General features: G+C 36.0%; 3 protein-coding genes across 3 annotated transcripts in view; 1 reads left to right on the top strand and 2 right to left on the bottom strand.

The window, feature by feature from the left end:
- The window catches only part of LOC131668128 (uncharacterized), a 56799-nt gene extending 52053 nt beyond the window's left edge, over positions 1-4746 (bottom strand). Inside the window, exon 1 of the mRNA XM_058942018.1 lies at positions 4418-4746. Coding sequence (XP_058798001.1) covers positions 4418-4517 — 100 coding nt within the window. The 5' untranslated portion in view covers positions 4518-4746. The remainder of the gene's footprint in view (positions 1-4417) is intronic.
- Positions 4747-5703: 957 nt separating this feature from the next.
- LOC131668165 (cilia- and flagella-associated protein 206-like) lies at positions 5704-9056 on the top strand. The gene is made up of 12 exons (XM_058942095.1): positions 5704-5841; positions 6204-6412; positions 6693-6852; positions 7092-7270; positions 7405-7537; positions 7613-7720; positions 7788-7887; positions 7955-8022; positions 8096-8244; positions 8367-8465; positions 8561-8693; positions 8770-9056. Exons 1-12 carry the CDS (start codon positions 5704-5706, stop codon positions 8914-8916), a joined length of 1623 nt encoding a protein of 540 aa, XP_058798078.1. The 3' UTR covers positions 8917-9056.
- Positions 9057-10630: 1574 nt separating this feature from the next.
- On the bottom strand, positions 10631-16968 carry LOC131668098 (uncharacterized). The gene is made up of 6 exons (XM_058941953.1): positions 16758-16968; positions 14554-14644; positions 13935-14230; positions 13769-13834; positions 13208-13389; positions 10631-13065 (listed from the first exon to the last, which is right to left on the bottom strand). Exons 1-6 carry the CDS (start codon positions 16798-16800, stop codon positions 12949-12951), a joined length of 795 nt encoding a protein of 264 aa, XP_058797936.1. The 5' UTR covers positions 16801-16968; the 3' UTR covers positions 10631-12948.
- Positions 16969-23099: the final 6131 nt, after the last annotated feature.

The raw sequence follows: 23099 nt of genomic DNA on the forward strand, positions 1-23099 counted from the left end.
TAAACGGCTTTGTGGATTTCGCGCGACTTGTGCATTTCTCAACAATCGATCAAGGCTATTTTTTATAGATTGATTTGCGTGCCGAGAAAGAGGTCGCCGTTGAATTTGTACTTTTACAGCAAGGAGTGCGAGCTTGGCGCGACCTCGCGTAGATTATGCAAACCATTGCATTATGTAAAATCGCTTCAAGTCTGGTTGACGAGCGAGTGTAAAGTACTTTTTTACAACTCTCTTTCCATTTCCACGTCCAAGATTTTCTCTGGATTTCTGCACAGGAAGGCCTGTCGAGGTGTTTTAATTCGCAATGCTCGATAAAGCAATAGACCAAATGGCGCTCGTCGTGTGCTGATATGAAACAACGGCATTCGCGCAATGAACAAATTATCAAGCTTTCGTTTCAGCAGCTTTCGCTCAATCGTCGAGCTTAAAATCAAACTGTCTAAGTGTGCCGGTGGCGCCATTCGACCGGGTCTATTGTCAGCAGAATGAAGCCAAAACATTTCGCTATACAACGGAAATTAACACTTGGATAAACAGAACAGTCTGTCGGCGGGGCCGAGCGAAATTTAATTTTTCGAGGCTGAGTGCGTTCCACTCGTTGGCATACTTCCGGAAGGCAGGCCGAAAGTTCCGCGAAGTTGACGACAGGCGATACCGGAAATTTTACTACGTTGATTCATCGTTGCAAAAGATTAAAAGAGAGAGAGAGAGAGAGAGAGAGAGAGAGAGAGAGAGAGAGAGAGAGAGAGAGAGAGAGAGAGAGAGAGAGAGACAAACGAGGAGTCAAACGTGGTATGGACGTTTGTGAATATGTCGAAATGCGACATGGCGCGTTGAAAAGAATCATTATCTTTCGTCGGCGTACGCGACGACGGAGTAATTGTGATTTATTAGAATTGTTGTAACCGTCTTTCTCTTTCTCTCTCTCCCTCTCTCTCTCTCACTCTCGTCGTCATGGTTAATGAACGCTGCTCTCGTTTTCAATTTAAAATTTCGGTCAACTGGCTGTTTTTTTCGTTTATTTTAAGTACGCACATAAAATTTTACGCTCTGTTAAATTGACGGCAACGGAATATCTTTATACGTTTGAATAGCGTACATGCCAACGACGAGAAATAGATTACGCGCGTTTTTTTTTGTCTTTTTTTTTGCGGCTCTAATCCAAAATACAGAATGGCCCACTGTCGGTAAACTTATTTAATAAAAATGCGGGACTACTTTGAAACGGCCTCCGTAGGCATTAAAAAAGTTTAACAAAACTATCTAGGCGCCGCTGTTGCGCGCGATATTTGTTGTTTTTTTTTTGCATTAGGGCGGCACTGTCGACTAACTTATCCTTTTATGCAATCTACTCGTTCTTCTGCGCACAAAAGTTTTGCAATTACTATTTTGCGTTTAGTCGTATTCCTCATGAGTTTACATAATGAATTAATTTAGCCATCTAATTAGACTTGGCTTTCGCTTCGATTAGCTCCCGTATACCGTGGAATTACCAATGTTAAACAAACTGAAATTTTTCGAAAGAAAGAAAGAAAAATATGCGCGATCTCGTCTTGTCCGTCTCTTATTTGCCGTGCTCCGAGAAACTCTTGCCTCGCAGGCAACAGTCGGAGCTGAGCACCTACAGGTGCTCTGTGATTTATTTGTCCAAGGTGGATCGCCTTACGAAGCTACTTTGAAGATTTGGCACAAGCTCTGCAGGAGGTTGCCGAGGCAAGTGGAACGCCCGAGTTTCCACGGCGAGTTCACTGTCCCGGAAAAGCCGCACGAGCGGCGTGTCATCGAAAAATAACGTGTCCGCGTGCGTACGGCAGAGAAGCGAACCGGGCGAATAATGCGGATTCCCGCGTCGCGCCGCCACGTAGTTCCGCTCGTACCTGCGGCCTGACTCATAATTCTCGCTGCTCTTTGTGTCCGCGGTGCCACGCTCGCAATCAGACGTCATGGAGTGTGCGACTGCAGTTAAACACGCGAGAATTCCCTGTCCCGCGCTCTTTGATCCTTTGACTGCCGGTCTGCGTAGATTATAAAGACGCGCCGAATGGAGGTAGGAGCGCTAATGGAAACTCGGCGTGATTGTAGCAGCGTCTCGCCCCCGCTCGCTCTCTTTCCAATGCTGTCTGGCTAATTGGCAGTTTTATTAGTCGACTCCCGTACACTTGACGTACAGCATGCTCGGCCGTAAGGCAAGCAAAGGCCGAACGAAGAAAAACCGTAAATTTCGAGGGGTGCAGGTCGTATTTTGACCGCCCGCCCGCGTAAGCTTATCCAGCGACAAGACGAAAAGCTATTTCTCGAGAAGGAGAGAGAATCTTCGGCGACTATCGCGCGGAGATGCAATCTGGCGCGACTGTTTGTAGCCTCATCCCAAAAAGCCCTTAAATTTCATCGACGGCTTTTGTCGGCGTTGAAGAGGCGCCGCGCGATACGTCGTCCAAGTACCTCTTCACGGCGCGCATTTCGCCACTCATCTTTTTTGTTTCGATAATGTAGCTTTCCTTGCGTGCAGCCGTAGCCAGCGTAAATTTTCTCGTTCCTTTTGTCCCTCTCCCAACGTATAGCTTTTCGTTTCTCGAACGGTCCGTCTGTCTGTTTTTTCTGGCCACTGCCCAGGTGGGCCGCTCCTTGACTATTAGTTTTTCGGGGGGGGGGGGGGGGCAGCCCTTTCGCTCTTCGGTTTCTCCTTCTCTCGAATGAATCCTCTCGGCTGACTGTATATCCACCGTCTGCTCCGACTGACTTTCAGATCGAGAGATCATCTTGGCAGTAAATCATTTCACGGATTATTACCTAATGGGCGTTATTTCGTCGGTAATTTATGATGAACTTGCATGAAATTCTCGTAGAAAAATATGATTACCGTCCGTAAAAAGAGAAATGATTTGCCCAACAATCGTCTACTCGGAACAATTGAAAAGCCAAAGTCCATTGGTGGAAGAAAAGAAAGAAAAATGATCGCAGCCACAGAGACAAACAATAGAATTCAGTGGTGACTGATGATGATCGGCAAAGAGCGTCTTTTACGAACCAATCCATCGATTTCCGCAGTATCAAACTTGAAATCCGCAGTGTCGGTGGTATGGCAATCGACAAAGCGACTACGAGCATTTGTCAGCTCCCCGGGGACATGCACTTTGGAGCCCGAACGAACGCCGTGTCTATTTTGACGTAAAATGGTCAATTTCACGCCGGTGTCGCTCGAGGATTTTTCTTTAAAAGGTTGGGAGGACCTACAGCGCAGTTTTCAGCCGGAGCGAGAGAAACTCTCAAACCAGCGACGTCGAGAACTATGCTTCGACAACTTGAAATTCAAGATTCGAGAGGATAAGTATCCTCTTCCGATAGACTTTTCTTTTCATCCACGTCGGCTCCGTTTTGTCTTACTGATGATCCTACGATCGTTAGGTAAAATTTATCGTTCGCACATTTTTCCTCTCTTATGTAGAAAAAATCACATTGAGGGGGGGGGGGGGGGGGGGTGAGTAGTAGCAGAGGCGCCGAATCCGGATGTATCGGTGCTAAGAACTGCATTCACGTTCGCGACGTGAATCCGATAAAACTCTTATCGACGAGGAGTAATCACTGCAGTACGCGTATACGACCCACACTTTTTATCTCCGGACATCGAATTTAAGGAGAACAAGAGGTGGCGGTATTCTCTCGTGTTTTCCCAGTGTTTCTGTAATACGGTCTTATCGTGCACACGAATCACTGCTTTATCAATGAGTTTTAAAGAAGTGCAAGATGAAAATATTCGATAGTATAGACGATGTTTTTCTTTCTTTTTTATTGTTAATGTGACGATGTTAACAGCAGACGTGCTATTGTCGATTACACTTTGGAGTACAAAATGTAATTGCGCTAGTTTTTAATTATCTCGTCTGATTGAGGAACCGTCACTCTATATACGCAATGGACGTTACAATCAAAAGATGTAAAATAGGGTTTAATGCACATTATCAACAGTCTTCAATGAAAATGTTCACACGTTGATGCTGCTATTAACGTTTATCAAGACAACGCAGTCAATTCAAAGATAATTAAAAATTTCCAATAAATTATTAATGGATAACTGGTGCACCACTTATAGTTTATCATCAATTTTCAAATTCACAAGAGAGGGAATGAAATCTTTTACGTATCACTTTTGAAATATATGGTATACGTGCCATTGACATTTTTTATCATCTGCACAAAAAGAACATAAAAAACAGACGCGATAACTTTGCCAGTGACATAATAACGCAGTGTCTCTTGTGAAATTTCGAAAAGATTTAAAAATTGCCAACGGAAAGGAGTAAAACCTTCAATCAGCTGTAGATGGAGAAAGAAAGCAAAAAGAAAAAAATAACGGAGTGGCGATTTTATGTGTGTATGTATGTATGTGTGTGTCTCTGTGTGTATACAAGTGAATCACCTTGGATACGAGGAGGAGGTGCATGGGGTTTGGCGTCATGTACGAACAGCGCCAGCGGCAGCAAGAGGACCAGCCAGCAGCGGTGCATCCTCACGGCCATCAGTCGCGCATTGTTTTAATCAAGATAAAAAAATTAACAACACCGCACTCGCGTATCACCCGTCTTCTTTTTAATTGGAGGTTAGTACACTTCTAGAACGAAAAACTCTTGTAGTCGCGCTTACTTTTTTTGTTGTCACTAGAACCGTTTTGTTGGTTATACAAAACTGCCTTTTTTGTGTGCACACGCGCGCTATGTGCGTCGAGAGCGAGCGACAACCGCATGCACTACGCTCTACGTCCCGTGCCAGACTGATTCCCTGTCTCACTTGAAATTTCAAGCGAAGCGTAAAGAACCGGCGGCGCGCCACTTGCTGGTCGCCACTACTCTACATCTATAAACGGGAATACGAAGTCGCATTTGTGTGAGTCGTAGTAGGTTTGTTCGGTGAGCTTACTGTTTACTGACCGTTCGCGACAGTCACGAAAAATGGCGCGCTTTTGGCTTTACAACCAAATTGTGAATCATTAATTTTCGTCAAGGAGAAAATGGACGGCAAGATAAGTCGCTTGTGAGTCACTGCAGCACTCTGTTTATGTACTTGTGACGGAAACTGATAATTTTTTTCTGACATCCTTGATTTGCAATAAACAGATTGGTAAATAGTCAGAAAATTTTGGGAATAAGACGTGTCAGTGTAGAGTCACGAATTTTCATGTCTATATTGTTTATCAATTGATGAATAACACCGTCGTATTTTTTCCTCCAAAGATATTATAATAAATATCGTGTGTTATCGAGAACGAAGTTGCTGTTATGGCAACTGACACATTAGTCACAAAATGATAATCTTTTCATATCCGCGCAAGAGTCGTTTGCTTTCATTGCTGCCGTGAATCACCAATGAAACAAATAAGATGTGCTGCAACGTTCGAGCTTTTGCATTCGTACTTTGCAAATTAATGGCGTCGTCAATTTCTCAGATGTAGACTCAGATTGAATACGAAATACTGTTAGAATAAAGATGCTTCTAAAATTCTTCTAGCAATGACACTCTTTGTTCTCGCGTATATTGTAATAAAACAGTGTTGAGACTGTACATCGAATACAACAGCAAGTATAATTTATCTAGGTGTTTCTCCATGCTAGCGGTCAATAATCGATCAAACGTATTGTCTAAGAAACGCGCGTTTTCAAGCTCGGAAGCCCGTGACATTCGCTGAAGTGCATCATCGGCTTACACAACATGAACACTCCTGACGAAGAATTTATTGTTAATGATATCATTAACAATTTGAAAAAATCAGATGAAGAAAAGCATGCAACAAATACGAACTACATTTCAAGAACTCATCATGTCACGCGGGATTTCATCAATTTCATGGTAAACAATTGATACAGCCCATCGAGATATCAGCTTTTTTTGCATAGCTTCCAATGAAGTTGTTTCACAAAGATTTTATATATGCTATATAAGTCAGTCAAAACAGACATTAATCTTTGAACAATGGACGAATCGTAGGTATTCCTAATATCGTTGAGCCCGAGATATGAAGGCCATAACCCCCAAGTCCAACTCACCGGAATCGAGATAGTCAACGTCGTAACGACAATATTGCAAGAAAGGAATCCAGACACGCTGGGTTTCGTCATACTGTGGAATCAATATTACGTCACCAAATACCTTCGCGACAAAGGTTGTTATTCGTGGTTTGCCGTTTAATTAGTCGTTTTTTTCCTAATCAGAACTCTCCGCGAGAACTGGAAAAGGCTGACTTTATTGGACTTTCAGAAATCCTTATCGAGCAACGCGAAACGAAAAGAGCGGATAGAGTCAAGTCTCTTAGCAGGAAAATTTATCAATCTAATCATGCTGCGACTGTTTATTGGAATATAGTCAGGACTATCATAATTAACGGCGAATTGGAGGATCTTGAGAATCCGGAAATTGATAGGTATATTAATGTAGTCGTTTGCTGAGTCGATCGATTATCGAAACTGAAAAACGTAGAATAGCTGGTAAATGAGTATAGTTGCACAAAGATTTTCCTCTGCTACCAGGATAACTTATCTAGGCTATAGCTTTTGTAGCTACATAAAAGGAAAGGGTATAAAGGCTCTTCTTTTGTGCTGACGAGCTATCGCGAGGAGAAGTAACGGGCCACGATGGACTTCGGTGTGACGACGCTGCACTTCAATCGGCATTTTCTTTCTTTCTTTCCTTTTCTCTTGCAGCATAGTTTCTTATATACTGCACGACTATCTATCGGTTTGGGACTACATAAATTTATCGGAACCAGATAAGATCAAACGATTGGAGGACCTCTTAGTTATCATCCCGCTCATATATATGCATGAGCACCTTGATGTCAAACGGATAAGTTCTTCAATAGCTGTAAGTTATTCCAAATGAGTTTCAGATGTCAAAAATCTAATTGCTAGTACGTAGCAATTAATTTTTTAGCCTGATAGGATCATTTCTAAAAAATTATTGTTCTTCGCTAAAATGATTATCATACGAACTAGCTGATAATAAAAACTCTCAACTCAAATAGGAAATGCCCGCTCTGCAAGCTCGAGTAGAAGAGTTTGTGAGTTGACTCTGTATCGACGAAAATGTTGAACATTTTACAGGAGACTGCGACAGAGATGATCGATAAAATTATCAGTTGTCTGCAGTTGACGATGAAAAGAGTATACAAACTCACATCGTCACTGGACGCAGTGATGAAGGGACGATCAAAATCCAGCGATTCCGAACGCTGGATTATCGAGATGCTCGTCGCCACCCGTCAGCTCGAAATTTACTTAAGGTTCGCGCTTTTGTTTCGTTTTCAACATACCATTCGAGTACTTCTATTGTAGCTCACCTCCCGAAATAGAATCCTTTGATACCACTGCTTTGTCGTCGCCTGAGCGCATGATTTTTTTTTGTTTCCTTCTACAGAATGTTATTGCCGGATGTGAAAAACATCAGGAAAGAGGTGAATTTGTCGAGCAGTTACCTAAAACAGACTCTGAAGTCACTGTCGCAGCTGTGGACGCTCCTAATTGATACTAAGATTACACATATAGATTTGGTAAAGTCATTTTGGATAGCCTGTCCAACAGATTACTTGGCGTTCGAATCATTAAAATTGAGTTTGTTCTCGTAGAAAATGCTCACCAAAATTAACGAGATATGGCGAAAGTTCCGGTACAAAAGTTACGAGTTAAATTGCATAAATGACGTCGTTTGTGAAATAGTCAGCTTATTTCCTAAAGTAAGTGCATACGCTGAAGCATACTAAAAGATTTATCCGAATAACGCCTGACTTTGTTATATTGAAGTTAAATGCAGCTCAAGAATTTCAATTGCAACAAATGTTAGGCGGAGCCAAAATACTTGAAGACCGAAAAAGATTGTTACGAACTATGAGCACATCGATAGGTTCGTATACGGATTATGTTTATCAGTAAACAAACTAGGATTATACGATAAGTGTGTAATTTTATAGTGAAATGCGGAAGCTGCTCTGTAGCTTATTCAAATAGCGACGAAGATTACGAGAAACTGAAACTGCAAGTAAATGAAGCTTCACATAGACGACAAATACAACGAAAAGTGCCCTATCTTTTAATCTATTGGGGTTTTGCAGTTTCTCGGTTTTTGCGCGTGGAGTTTTGCTTACGGCAATGGCGCCCTGATCCCTGGCAACCCATGTATTGGCGTATTAGAATGGAAAGGCAGGTGTTATGCTTTTAGCTCTGTTTGCGCTGCTCGACAATTTGGAAATGATCCAGACAAGTTCGTTGTACTTCTCTCGAACTCTTCATAAAATTCACAAGCGCTTCTGCGCTTCGATAAACGCGAAAGTGCTTTTCGTCGAAGCACCAACGAAATTAACAATGAGTATTATCTGATTTTAGGTGGGTGGGTGTGGCTTTGAATATTATCGGAAAGCGACCGGAGTACATTGATTTATTCAAGCTTCACGATTTCGTTCCAATTATCAGCCGACATGGAAGGTAATAAATGCTTTATGTTTGAAATCAACTACAATTCGCAGCGTGATCAATATAAAATATATCGCTGTAAAATTGACGTTGATTTTCTGATTTAGATTGTGTGGAGCATGCGAACCATTAAAGACTCGACGAAATCGAATAATTCAAACGGAGACGCATATGCCACAAAGCAAGATCGATGAAATTGGTTCAAGCATTTGGTCTTACCGGTACGAAGCTTTGCATATGGTAAGCTTTATATTTTACATTTTCTAGAAGAGAATCGGACTATTTAGAATGTTATAAAAACAAATTGTGTCGACAGGCAAACCTTTGCCAATGTAAATCAAGCAGTAGCCAAACTTCCCAATCACATTTCCGTAATAATATCTGGGTTTACACGTCAATACCAACAGAAAAGCAAGTACAAACGAATGAAAACAAGACTACGGATCCACTTGAACCTATATAATGTTATAAAATAAATGGTTGATTTACATAAATGATTAGGTAAATCATTGAACAGCAACCGTGACAAAATTGTTGATTGTATCTATATCTATAAATATGTATAGCGGCCTCTTAAAAGTAAAAATAAATACAACGAATCTATAAACCGAAGAAGGCTGTTTAAGAAAAAAGTTCGAAGCATTATTTACGTACTTGAAGTCAAAACCTTTCATGGATAATATTGAACATTATTTATCAATATATTTACGTATGGAAGTGAATCATTACACAGATCCACAAAATAAGAAGTTGTGATTGTTATTAGCCAACTAAAGATCATTTCTGAAGTAATTTTGTGTGTAGAATTCTAATCTAAAATCAGAATTTGTCCATATGTCAGGTTTTTTAGATATCCTAAATCAAAAAAACAAAAAAGGTGATTTTATTTGATATATTTGAGGTTCTGTAACATCGTGGAAAAAAATTTTTTCTATAAAAGCAGAAAATGACTGGAAAGGTCAACTCTTACCCTTCAAAAATCATTTTTCTGATTTGAGTTAACTTTTTTCCATCGAGATATCGTTGATTGAAGTCAAGTATTTTAGCAGTTTCGAATCAGCTAATTTTCCGAATACGCACATATAGCATATGCAAAATTGTTGACTTTAATTAACGATATCCCGATGGAAAAAAGTTATCTCAAATCTGAAAAATGGTTTTTGAAAAGTAAGAGTTGACCTTTCCGGTAACATTCTACGTTTATAGGAAAAAGTTTTTTTTCACGATGTTAAAAAACCTCAAATATACCAAAAAATCATCTTTTTCGCCTTTTTAAATTAGAATATCTAAAAAACCTGACTTCGGATTCGAATTCTACTTCGAAAATGACCCTTAGTTGATCAACAAAACCATGCAGATCTGTGTTACTCTTGTACAAAATGAAAACATTATTTATGACTCCCATTTATTGTTGAAAAGCTATTTATTAGAATTGTAAAAGAAAACCAACTGCAAAATTAAAATAGTGTATTTAGCTTGTATAAGATGCTGACTCGTTTTATCCAGACTAGACCGCTAAGTAAATTCCTTCACGGCTTACCAAAAATCAGCTCTGTGATATTTTGTTCATATTACTTAATATTAATTTTATTCACATTAATCAGTTTAATTACAGATAATTTTTCTTTTCGGAGTCAAATGTATAATCAAGAAACTGCAATAATACTAAAATTACCATACCTGTTAAACGGACAGTTTAAATAAAGCGGCAACGGCAGTATATCATTATGCAGCTGGCGATGATAGCTGTTTTTTATTTTTCCTGAACAAATATTATACATTGCATCCTCGATATGCATCTAAAATAGTTGAAAAATACACGCGGAAATGGTATCTCAAAATTTGTACAAATTTTTATGAAAATAGGAATATCAAATTTTAGAAATTCCATTACTTTTAAATATGAATGGCATTTCGATTATCCCGTAAATTATGTAACCATTAAATTTATAAAAGTTGTAATAAAAAACTAATAACTTGTAGTTATTGTTGTGCAAGATTTTCCAAGTGGTTTAATGATTCATAAGTAAGCATGATTTTAATTTTCTGAGTATTTAAAATGTATTCATTCCTATCGAGTTTGTAACAGTTACGGATAAAGAAAATGTGTTCATATTTTGAATTTTCAGAAAGGAATAGCGTTCTTTTAGATACTGCACCATAAGTTACTGCTTTGGTAAAAGTTTATTCTTAATCTATAAACATTCACATCTACTTCAAATGTTTAATTGAATTAATGTTTTAAGAGATTGACGATCAATTACTGCTCTCTGCGTTGTAAATTTGCAAGATATGCATAAGTTCTTCGTTAGCACAATCTATAATACTTTAATATTTTGAAAATATTTCATTTGAAATTATGGTACTCATTTGAACTAGTGGTTGCGGAAATAAAAATTGATCACCTGATTTCTGTGAGCAGATTTAACTCAGCGATTGCATGCGTAATACTCATCCACAAAACAATGAAGAAAAAGATACCAACTATTATAAAGTCGCGCTATGTAAATATTGTCCGAAAAATATAAATCATTTTTCTTAAACACTTCATTCAGTTGTAACAAAATTTGACGATAACATCATCGAACAAAATAGCTTTAATCCTTTTCTTTAATTTTTTGACTTATAAGTAGATATTAAGCTGATATTAAAATATCGTCATTATTTGTTTCTTGAAAATGTGGTTGAAACATTTACTTGAAGCTTTTAACTTGAATACGTACCCTTATAAATTCAATAACCTATTAATATTAATTATATAAACTAGAATAGACCGAGTGATTTGAAGACAATTTTGTGAAATTGTGAGAAAATTGATGGTTGCCGTTCGTTAAACTATTTAAAAAATGTAGAACCAACGGGTTCTAAATGAAACCATCATTTTTCATGAAAATAAAATTTGACTTATTACTGACAAGCTACGCAGACATTAAGGTCTATTTTAAGAATTTATTTATACTATGTTATCATGGAAAATGTGGCTATTACAACAATTAATTTGAATATTACATTGATATTGTAAAATGGAGTAGTTAAAACCACATTGACTAGTCCGTCGTCTTTAATTACACAGTTGTTTGAAACTAATAGTTTTCTTAAAATCCTTAGATTACTGAATTTCATAGTTCTATAACTTTATACTTAGAGAATAATTCATAATTAATAGTAAAATAGAAAGTATGCGGCTAACGTATTAAAAGGATAGGTGGCAAAACGAAAATAATAAAAATTTTTTTGTATAAAAATTTAAGCATTATTTTTAATTTGATATTGTTCATATACGCCAATTACTCCATAGTTTAACATTTTTAAATATCTATATCATTTCACGCTCTATGCTAATTATATTTAATTTCATATTTTCCATGTATTCTTTTAAAATTAGTATTTGAATTCGAAGTTTGTTTAAAAAATATCAAAATATTACTGGCATATGAAATTACATCGATATCAGTTGAATACACGAATGTTTTGATATATCTATTAAATTCATGCTGTGAAGATCTACGCTATAATATTTATCAACTACATAGAATTGAATTTATTAATTCACAGTTTTTCTGCTTAGTGTAGTATAGTATATATGCTAAGAACAAAAAAACTAATAGACAGATTTATGCAACGAGCACAACTAATTTAATTTTTACTATAAAATAAAAAATAACTTCAGACAAATTTGAATATTTATATTGATTTTATTTTCAAGTAATATAATTTTATCATTGCGTGATATGAACATGTAAAGAATTTCATAAAAAGTTAAATTAATACCTGATTATAAAACTGAAATAATCATTTGAATGAATTTTGTGTATCTAAATATACTCTTACAATTCACGATTGAAAAATAACATACGTAAGCAGTCTAATAAAAAAGGATTCATACATCACAAACAGAATCTTACAAAAATTATTATGAAATAATGAACGTTTTCATACCAAAGTACTGTCTTCATAGTTGGTATAATATTACGAGCTTACAAAATAAGAATGCAAAAAGGTACAATTTAATCTTACCAAAAGTTACATTAAAGGAATACGAATTCAGTAAATCTGTCAAAACTACTTAAGTTTTATAGATGACTCAGTGTTTAAAACGTATAAAATAAAAAAAGAATATACAACAAAATATATACGAAATCAAACCTATCAACTGAGCAATTAATACTCAATGTACCTGTCGTTTGCTTTAAAATAAAACGACGTAAAACATAAAACGGAGCAGTTATAACAGATTTACATGTTAATGAAATAGGGTTAGTCTTGTACGATAAAAAAGATTTTTTGATATACAAATGTCACGTGTTTTGCGCACAATACATAAAAATAAATTTTGTGTATACAATGCGATGTGTTTGTGTGTACATAAATTCTTATGTACGATGTGTATGAATGTGTATTTCGTTATTTAGCCCGCGGCGATGGATTGGCGCTGTTGGTTCCATACATATACTTATATATCACGTTTGTATAGTCATTGACGTAAAGGAACGATTTAGTTTAAAAAGTGATTCTTCAGGTATTTCATCATTCCAAAAGTCCTGAAGCGCTTGACGCCAATTACCTTTAAAAGATCATCATCACAGATAGCATATTGTTTGTTCTTAGGATCCTGCAATAAAATGTTTACATTGGAATCGGTCAAAAGACAAAATTGCAGATAATTACGCAAAAATTACGAAAGATTGACGTTGTTAAAAAGATACTTATTAATACATTGTTAGTAAAGAAACGGTTATGAAGTATCAACTCACATAAAGGTTCCTCTCCTTAATGATACTCCATACTTTCTTGACAACTTCATATCGGGCCATCTGTTTAGCACCAACGACGGCAGCGAGCTCGGGGGTCAAAGTAATTTCACGAGTATATCCACTACCCTTGCCGCCACCTCCCTTCTTAGCACCTCCGGCTTTCTTGGCAGGTCTGGCTTGCGCTGAAAAAATATTTAATATAATTAGTATATTGTTTTTAGCGTTGTAAAAACATATCTAAATACATCTACAAAGAATCAATTCTATTAATGTTTGTGAGACAACGGAAATGAAATAGTAGTGTTAAAAGACATCGTTTTAGTAATAAGTAATATTGATAAATAGGGTTTATAACATTAAAGAAAATATTTCACATTGCCCTGCTCCAGTTTTAGGCAGACCTTATTTGATTTTTTCAAATAATGATCGACTAGATTTATCAAAAAAGGAAACAAACGATTGGTTTTTAATTGAAAATTGAATAAAATAAAGAAAAGTTTGAGCAGAAGAAAAGCAACTACATAGATAGATTTTGGGTTGGCGTGCAGCTTTGACTCTTACCCCAGTCGGAGTCTCCTGAGTCACTGTCGCCACCTTTTCCTTTTTTCCCCTTCTTTCCAGCTTTTCCTGATTAGGTAAATTGTCACAATTGAGTATGTAAAACGTACTAAATAATCAACTAATTCATGTCAAATTCTGCCAGTTTAACTGTGTAATAAAGAAGTACCTTTTTTTCCAGGCTTGGCCTTTTTGGGACTGTACTCCTCGTCGCTAGCGTCTTCGTCACTGGCGCTCTCATCGTCGTCGGAAGAGCCCTTCTTACGTTTGTTAGCTGTCTTCTTGGGAGGTCCACGCTTTGACGGTTTCTTTTCCTCCTCTTCCTCCTCATCGGAAGCCTCTTCTTCCTCTTCCTCTTCGCCATCTTCAGATTCACTGGCCACCTTTTTCTTTGGTGCTTTCTTGGCAGCGCCGTCCTGCTTTTCAGCAAGACATTCCATTACAAGGTCGTCCATTTCCTTCTTCCTAAAATTTTAAAATTTTTTCATGGTTACCGTTTAAAATGAATCGATTGACGGGAAAAGTGAGGAGTCTGAAAAAGAAAAATTGTTGAAGGGGGAACGAGGTGCGAATCAAGTGTTTAAGATTGCACGCAGAGACCCTTCATTTCTTGTTGGATACAAGACAACTCGCTCGTGCACCTTGTCTAGTTTATATGCATGAGCGCCTGCTTTGTATCCGTAATGTAAGCGATACGCGAGAGTTGTTTATCTTTTTTTAATTATATCGAACAAAAAATCTGATTCCCATTTATGTGATAGGTAAATTATCGTAAAAACAAAACTTACCTTTCGGTCAGATCAACGTCTAATTTTTCCTCAATCAGCTGCCTGACTTTCTTGGCTGATATTGCATTCAAGTCGGCATCTTTCAAGATAGCTGCAACAGAAATAAATAATCAACACAGTTGTATTGCAAAACATCTGATGACGAAAAACGTATAAATAATTATGCTATATATGCTGCAAGCAGCTGTTTGTAGAAATAATTTGAACGTACTGAAAAAAAACATACTTTTGAAGGGAGAAACGAAGTGTAGAAATGTTTTTTCTGTTTGTTTGAAAAAAATACTTTGACAAAAAAAAATAAATAAAACGAAACAAAACGTTTAGGAAAAAGTCACGCGCAGTCGGTAACGCACGAATGAGGTTCTCAAAGAGCCGGCAAGAAAAGTCGAAAGGAAAAAATCGATGAGGCCAAAACGCGCGTACACGTTCAGGTGCAAATGTGCGCCATCCTGTACATTTACAAAGGGCGCGCAGATGGTACTGCGTAGAGAGTCGAAACTTTATAGAGTCTCGCTCCCTCGAATGAAATCGAAAAGAGCTATAGTCGCGCCTATACATGCTAACCACTTATCCCTTGTGCCCCTTTGCCGGGTTACGAGCGCTCACCGCGCTTTACCAAGCGCGCACAAACCTTACTGCGTTTATTCACCTTTCAATCGTTTTATGTTAATTACTATTATTGAGAGTAACAATAAACAGACAGTTAAATAAAAATTAATATGAAAGCGTGTCGGCGTCGAGGCCGTACCACTTTGTAGATTAATCGTTCTTTCCCCCCTTGTTGCACTGTGAACCACCCATCGCTGAGCTTCACCGTCGGACCGTACTTTCTCAGCATTTAAATTTTACCCTGCATATATTGCTTGAATTGCGCACTCTGTCACAAATACCACTTCCCGTGTCTGAAATTATGCATAATTGAAAATTTTGCAGAACTGCTAAAACTCTAGGTTAGATAAATGTTTGCAGATGAAAATCTGCATGCAGAATTGTTGAGTCGGTTATTTTCATTTGGCAGATCCTTGAATAAACGAATTGCCGTTGTCAAATAGTCGAGGCCTCATAGGCGTACTTCAATTGCAAGTTGCGTTGAGACGTACAAACTCAACTCAGCATTACACACGTATTGGAGCATCGCTCCGAAAACTCAAATTTTGTTTGTATACAGTTATGAACGAATGAGGCACGTTGGATCGCAACTGTTTGAAGGGTACGTATATTTGACATAAATTCCATGAGGTTCATTGACATTTTACACAAACATTCAGTTATCTTTATTTATTCTCCGAAAGCTTAACTTAGTTGCTCCAACTTTTAACGTCTAAAAGTCAAAAAATGGCAGTCTGAAGTAAGTACTTGTTCAAAAATCAAGTTTTCCTGTGTAAAAAAAAAAAATTTCCTTTCTAATTCGATTCATGAATTGTCTATACATATAGACTGAAAATTATCATTTAATAAAAAAATGTATTTATAAAAATAAAAAAAAATCATCAAATTAAGATACAAATACAAACAATATGTATGAAAACTATGAATAATAATGAAATGTACAGTGGAATATTGTAGCAATAATGTTCTTGCGTTAGAAATCTTTATAAAGCGACGTAGTTTATAAATTATAAAAAGATGTAGCATCACTGTTGATAAATTCGATAATTGGCTTGGAAACCTGGAACGAGACAAAGAAGTGCAAAACGCCGAAAAAAGCCAAAGGCGAAAAAAAGCGAACACACAAAGATTGGCGGGCAGCGCGCGTCATAGCAAAGCACGCGCGTGTAGAGAACGAAAACGAGAAGCGGCGCGCGCTGCACGAGAGGCCGAATGTGTATACCGAAGAAAGCGCCGCCGCCGTCGAGCGATAAGCTTCGCCTCCATTATTCTCTGAGCTCGTTGCTGGCTCTCCTCGTACCGGAATAAACAGATTGAAACTCGTGGAAAAATCCGAAAAATTACGAGGAATCTTTTGCATTGCGTAATTTTCTTAAATTCCAAGCGAAAGACTTGAAAAAATGAATGTGAAAGCAATGGCTGATGGCGTGCCCCACGCTACGGAAGTGCGCGCCGCGACAATAGTAAAACTCAACTTTTATTCCAATAACTGATGTGAAATTTAGTCGTGATTCACTAGTTGATTGAACAACCAAGTAAGATGAGCGATTAAAGTGAGGAGCGATGGCGTATATACAGAAATAAAGTGTACTAACCGATGATCTCCTTGCGGAGCTCGTCCTTGCTGATATCGGCCATGTCTGATCGGTGTATATAGATATACTACGCGCGCTTGGCAACGAGTAAATATGTGGTAGTAGTTGGTTAGTGGGGCTGGCGAAAGAGCGAGAGTGGAGAGAGAGTGCTATACCACTTGCGCTGCTTGTCGTTCTACGTCTCGCTGCCAACTGACTGAGCCTGCCGCTGCTGCCGGCACCTCCACTCGGTCTCGGTTCGCTCTCTTGTTGCTCCCTTCCCTGTACGCCTGTTTAGGCTAGCCTCACACAATGGGACACTTTCGCTTCTGCCGGGATTCCTCCAGGTACGAGGACCCTGCTTGCCAACCGAGATTTTCGGCTTGAGATGTTCTCTACCTTTTGTCTCCATCCTTTGATTTTCAAATGTTTTTACAACAATAATAACATTTTCCTTCGCAAAATCTTACTTATATTTGAGCAAAATTCAAATATTTCTTCAATGTTTCATACTAATTTATTAAAAATTTTAAATTGGCTGAAATAACTAAGAGAATAATGTTGCAGTATAAAGGATACGTGAAATTGAAAAGTAATTTAACTAATTTTTACAAATTAAAAATTAACAAATCATCAATAATAAAATTAATCAATATAATAATTGATTCTCATTTTTATATAAAATCGCTTCATTACAGTCAAATGAGCAGTAATTTGACATAGTTTTTTCATTATATCTAAAATTCTTGTGATTTATTGCAAAGCGAAATATTTGAAAGGAAAAATTGTTATAATATCTTTTTTAAGAACAAAAAGCAAATTCATTGTTTCAACTTTATTTTTAACAAGCTTTAATCCTTGCCACATTATAAAAGCGTAATAAATTTTACAACTATATAATATTTTATACATCTTTAACGAAGGCAATATTCACTGCTCCCAAATTGAAATACAATTTTTTAAAATGGTCAAAATTTCATTTATTGACACAATAAAGTTCAATTTATCATTTAAAAAAATACTGCAATCAGTTCGCACAGAATTTATTATGAACTGCTCACCATTGTGCATGTCCCTTTATCTATTGAAAAGATATTTACGAAATATTGGAAAGATATTGTTTAAGATGAAAACATCACATAATTATATCTTATCGAAATTGTAAGTTTTTTTTTCGAATTTTTGACAATATGTATTTTAAAAGCGATAATTAAAGATGATTATTATGGAAGTGAAAAGGGATATAAAAGTTTGAAGAATCACAAACAGTTTGAAGTGGAAAAGGATACTTATAATAATTGTTAACATTGTATGAATTTTATGAAATAATTTTTATGCAAATCGCTTGTCGTTACTCTATCACAACCAGTAACTAAAGTTTTCTAAATTGATACATTACATTTTGAAGATATACTTTACAGTAAATAATGTGTATTTCATTTATTTATCTAGACTTCTATTGCATTGAAATACTAAAGCTTTCGAAAATATATTTCTATATGCTAAGCAAAATTTTATAACATTTGTAACATCATTTTTATCGATAAATCTTTGAAATCGATATAAATTAATAATAAACATGAATACTGTATTAACATCCAATCATCTGTCAGTTAATATGTATAAAAAAATTATCGTTATTGAATATTGAGTTACGTTTTTGTTATGATATAATATAAAATACGAAATAAGGAGGTGACATTACTTTTATTATCAGGAAACACGTTAATGAAAAGCAATTTTACGTATTTGATTGTGTACACTATGAGCATTCCCGTAAAATAGGCAATTTTTATTCACTACGTAGAAATATATTTTACCCAACTGAAATTTAGCATAAAAAATTATTGTTGTCACTTTTTTAAAAAAAATTCATGATAATTAATCCAAAATATTTAGCATTATATAAATACATTAAAACGATGGGCAACCAAATTTTGTTGCGCATTTTAAAGAAATACATTATTATAACTATTTTAAAATGAACAGTTTGCAGCATTTATTTTATTGTTATATGTTTTGTATGTTCATAAGATTTGTAAGTTTAAATTCAAATTATAGATATAATCAAATAGATTACTGTAACATAAATGATGTATGTATATTTCAGTTAATTACTAAAAAGTATAACGATTCGGCTTCTTTGATTGTAATAAGATTCAGCCAATCATACCATAGTTATGAAATGTTATGTTGTAAGTTGTATGATTCGTTTACCGCCTGAATAATTTACGCATAATATGTTGAGCATAACAAAATATTATGACGTTGCAAACTTATTACAAATTCAATCGTTGCACGTATGTTTAAATTTAAGTTTCACATATTATATTTTACTTATGTGAAAAGAAATCATAAAAACAATGATTAAATAAAAAAATAACATTATAAGAAGATTTAGTGAATAGAAACCATAGATTTCAAAAAAACGTTTGAAATAACAAATGCAGGATAGCAAACCACATGCGTTCACGGAGCCGCAAAATACATGTACTTGTCGATATAAGCGAATATTCAACGTTGTGAACGATAGCTGTAGCCTCAAGAACGGCTTGCCGCGCTCTCCGTAGCGTCCGTTGTCGGTACAGTACTCGTTAAAATTCGTACAAATGTTAGGTTATGTGCAGAGATGCGAAAAATCATAACTCTTTAACAAAATTTCTGATCGACAAACTAAGCACGGAAAGTCCTCCTACAATTTTTCGCTCTACAATTTTCTAATGACGCGCCAGGCTCGAAATGGCCTCCGTTTCGCTGGATTTTTCAATCTCAATTGACCGCTTGCAAATACTTTGAGTGCTGAGTGTACTGCGAGCTACATATACATGGAGAAACCTGCTGCCTGTGTGAGCGCGCTTACGGCCGAGAAGCACTGGGCGTCGATCGTTGCCGGCTGCTCGCTAGAAAAATCAACTTCCAAGTGGAATATTTTCGCGACCAGATGCTAAATCGAAAATCCGTGCACACAAAGTCCGTCCAACTTTTTCTCATCTACATTTTTCTTATAATGCCCCACGCGTCATTTTGCCGGGAAAGGCTTCTGTCAAGCCGAAATTGACGCCGTCTCACGAACGATACTCCACACTCTGTCTACACTCTATCTCCCTTGTGCTCCATAATACTACGCGCAGTAGGACAGAGACCAAATGAATAATTTCTCTTCTGCATACAAGCGAATGATATATAAATATGAGTGCTCTTGAGATCAGTTTTGTACAAAAAATATTGTTGCAAATAAAATGCAGTTATAAACAATTATTTATCGAGAATATTTTCCGAAGGTTTATCTTGGTACTGAAAGATGAGTTCTTTCTTCTCTCGGCGAAAGTAAGCGCTGAGAGATGATGATAGTAGTAGCGGCCGAATGCTCTTTTACATGCTTTCCTACTCGGCAGCAATGACAATTTGCTTTTATTTGCTGATAACCTTGGTTTTTTTTCAGTCAACCTGCAACGATTAAAAATATATGACCATTTTCTACTCTAGAATGAATTTGCCACAGTATCCGTAGCTATTTAATTAATTACAAGCGTGCAAAATATAATCGATCATAAGCACGTAATTAATTTTGGGAACAATGAGGAATGAAACATTGGAATAATTGTAGCGGTAAAGAGGAGATACTTAAAAGAAAATAAGGCCAAAATATCGCATCAATCGATTCCGTATTTACAGAGTAATCGTGGCTCAAGAGCTGCTTGTACATAGTTTTCGTATCGGCCGAAATGGGTAAGTAGTAGGGAGATCCACACAAGCAGGCATGTAGCCCGATCAGATGGTTATTCTCTTCGTCAGCCCGTCAGCCTTACCGCGCTGCCTGTAAGTACAGTCAGCTCGAGCAATAAGCCGCCGACTCTGAGCTCTATGAGTGCTTCAAAAATTCGATATCTCAACAATTAGGCGTCCAATCGAAAAACTACGTGCACAAAGTCGTAGCAATTTTTTAAGATCTACAAATTTTTTTAGACGCCCCATGCTCAATTCTGCATTCTTAGGCCTCTATTCCGAAAGGCCTGCCTTCTCATCGGAAATATTTGCAGTCAAGACTGTACTGCGCGCATCTGTATTGTGCGTATATGCGTGAAACTCAAGAGCCGATTGCTCGATAAAGTTTTATGTGAGTTTATCAAACAAAGTCAGTTAATCGATTCGTCAAATTTTTTCCTACCCATTAGGCGGCTCATTTTCTCTAGTTCCAGCATATTTACAGCGATTTTCGGCTAAATCAACGCGTTGCTGATGCAGTTGTGGCGCCGCGCTCGTTTGAACTACGCGATATACTGCTGATAACGTAGCTGAACGTGTTTGCAATGCCGGCCTGCAAGTATCATTGATTTTTAGTTTTTAGGCAGTTATACCGCAAAGAAATGCCATATTTTCTAAGGCTAGCCTCTGTGAGCAATAAAAAATTGATTCATTAAGTTGCCTTCGCTTATTATATTAATCATCAATTTATGAGTTCCCTCGCTTGGTCAAGCGAGTTTCCCACTTCCGGTAGAGTAGTACGCGACGTTGTGTAAATTTAATGCAAATAAAATAATTGAATGCTACTTCGTGCTGCATAAATAATTTAACAATTTTCTATACAATTTTTTTCAAGAGGATAGTACAAAGGTTGACACGTCTTTGTTGAGAGAAAAAAGAAAATTAGTCGCCCACCTGACTCGGGTGTAATCATATAAGCTTTTGAATTAGAATTCGCTATGAATTCGCACAGAAACTATAAAGATAGTCCTTCTATGAAGATAACTCCTCAGATCTGTAAGGGAAATTACTTTAGGTATCGTAGTAATAACAGGAACTAATCATTTTAATCTGTATAATCAGCGGCAATTTCATATTTTCGACATATTTGTCAACTGAAGATACACGAAAGATGAAATTTTTCTCAAACCTACGAAATAACTATTTTCTCAATCAATTGATGATAGATTACAATGATAATTGCCTTAAAATCAACTTTTATCGTATATCTTGCGAGCCCTGAATTCCTACTTCTAATAACTTTTAGAGATTTAAAATGAACATAATAAGTAATATTATTACATACTTGAGTGGAAGCAAAAGCAGTCGATAAATTAGCGCACTGCAGTGTATTTCAGTTATCGATTGTCCAGCTAAGATTATAAATTTATTTAAAATCTTTTAAACTTATCAAAAATATAAATTAAGAGGACGACAAGCACAATTATAATCTTTATTCTAAAACTTGGTTTATTTTGATTGACCAACAATGCGTTATATATAGAAAACAGGCATTTATTGTTTATTTGGAAAAAACCTCGATTTTCAGGGATTTTTCGTTGATAAATCGAAAATAGGAAATTATTTTTAACATCAGGGACAATTAAGACAGTTAATATCATTATTACACTATGTAAGGCGATTTTCCTTCAAATCCGAGGGCTACCGTTTTAAAGATACGTCGTATAACCACGCCGAAAATATATAGGTAAAATGAAACTGTAATATAACAAATAGTTCGTCTGATTTTGCGCCGCAAAAATTTCCTACTCCAGTTTCTTGTAAAAGATTGTTAATACTTATTGCCGAACGTATAGAGAACGATAAAAGTTTTAATAATTGACTTAGAACAGGGAGGCATTCTCCAAACTTATCAATAATTATTGGATAATTAATGAAAATTAGGCTCTACGTCGTATTGGTTTTTTTTATTTATAATAATAATTTAATAAATAAGAATAATAATAATAATAGTAGATAGGTCAAAAATATCGATGTAAAGAAGACATTAAGTGTATGTGTTTCACATTTACAAATATCTTCAATTCTATATTTAATTTTATTTTTAACAATTCAATAAATTATTGTATCCAGAGCTTTTTGTTTCAAATTTAGTGTTAAACTTATGCTGAGTTTAAAAAATATGGAACATTATCTAGTTATTAGGAGAAGAGCAAATTTATTCATTTAATTTACTTGTGTAAGTTTACAGATGTGCTTTTGGATTCCGGCGCCATCTCGATGACATATGCAAGTACCGACAATCGAGCAAAAAGTATTTTTAGTCGCAATTTTTAAAGATAGAGAGAGAGAGAAATAATAAATAAATAAGAAATAAATGATAATAAATAAATAAGAAATAAATAAATAAGAAATAAATAATAATAAATAAATAATAAATAAGAAATAATAAATAAGAAATAAAATAACTAAAGCTTTTATTTTTATAACTGAGGTTGTATAAAGTTTTTTTTTTAATTTTGTTAAACTAATATTAAACATATACGTGATGATATAATAATTTACCTATGGCTTTAAATACTTTTAAAAATCGAATTCCTTGAAATTTTTAGTTATGTTTCTTATTTAGTATTCACAAATAAAAATATATAATTGAAT

Source organism: Phymastichus coffea, unplaced genomic scaffold (genome assembly GCF_024137745.1).
Source record: "Phymastichus coffea isolate CEN01 unplaced genomic scaffold, Cenicafe_Pcof_1.1 PCOF00074, whole genome shotgun sequence".
Lineage (NCBI taxonomy): Eukaryota > Metazoa > Arthropoda > Insecta > Hymenoptera > Eulophidae > Phymastichus > Phymastichus coffea.

Excerpts from the sequence above, each read along its gene's own strand:
- LOC131668165 (XM_058942095.1), top strand. The coding sequence starts at position 5,704 with ATGAACACTCCTGACGAAGAATTTATTGTTAATGATATCATTAACAAT. Across the intron at positions 8,245-8,366 it reads TTTGGAAATGATCCAGACAA|GTGGGTGGGTGTGGCTTTGA; the intron begins GTTCGTTGTACT and ends ATCTGATTTTAG. Across the intron at positions 8,694-8,769 it reads GGTACGAAGCTTTGCATATG|GCAAACCTTTGCCAATGTAA; the intron begins GTAAGCTTTATA and ends TTGTGTCGACAG.
- LOC131668098 (XM_058941953.1), bottom strand. The coding sequence starts at position 16,800 with ATGGCCGATATCAGCAAGGACGAGCTCCGCAAGGAGATCATCG. Across the intron at positions 14,231-14,553 it reads GACGTTGATCTGACCGAAAG|GAAGAAGGAAATGGACGACC; the intron begins GTAAGTTTTGTT and ends TTAAAATTTTAG. Across the intron at positions 13,390-13,768 it reads CTCAGGAGACTCCGACTGGG|CGCAAGCCAGACCTGCCAAG; the intron begins GTAAGAGTCAAA and ends ATATTTTTTCAG.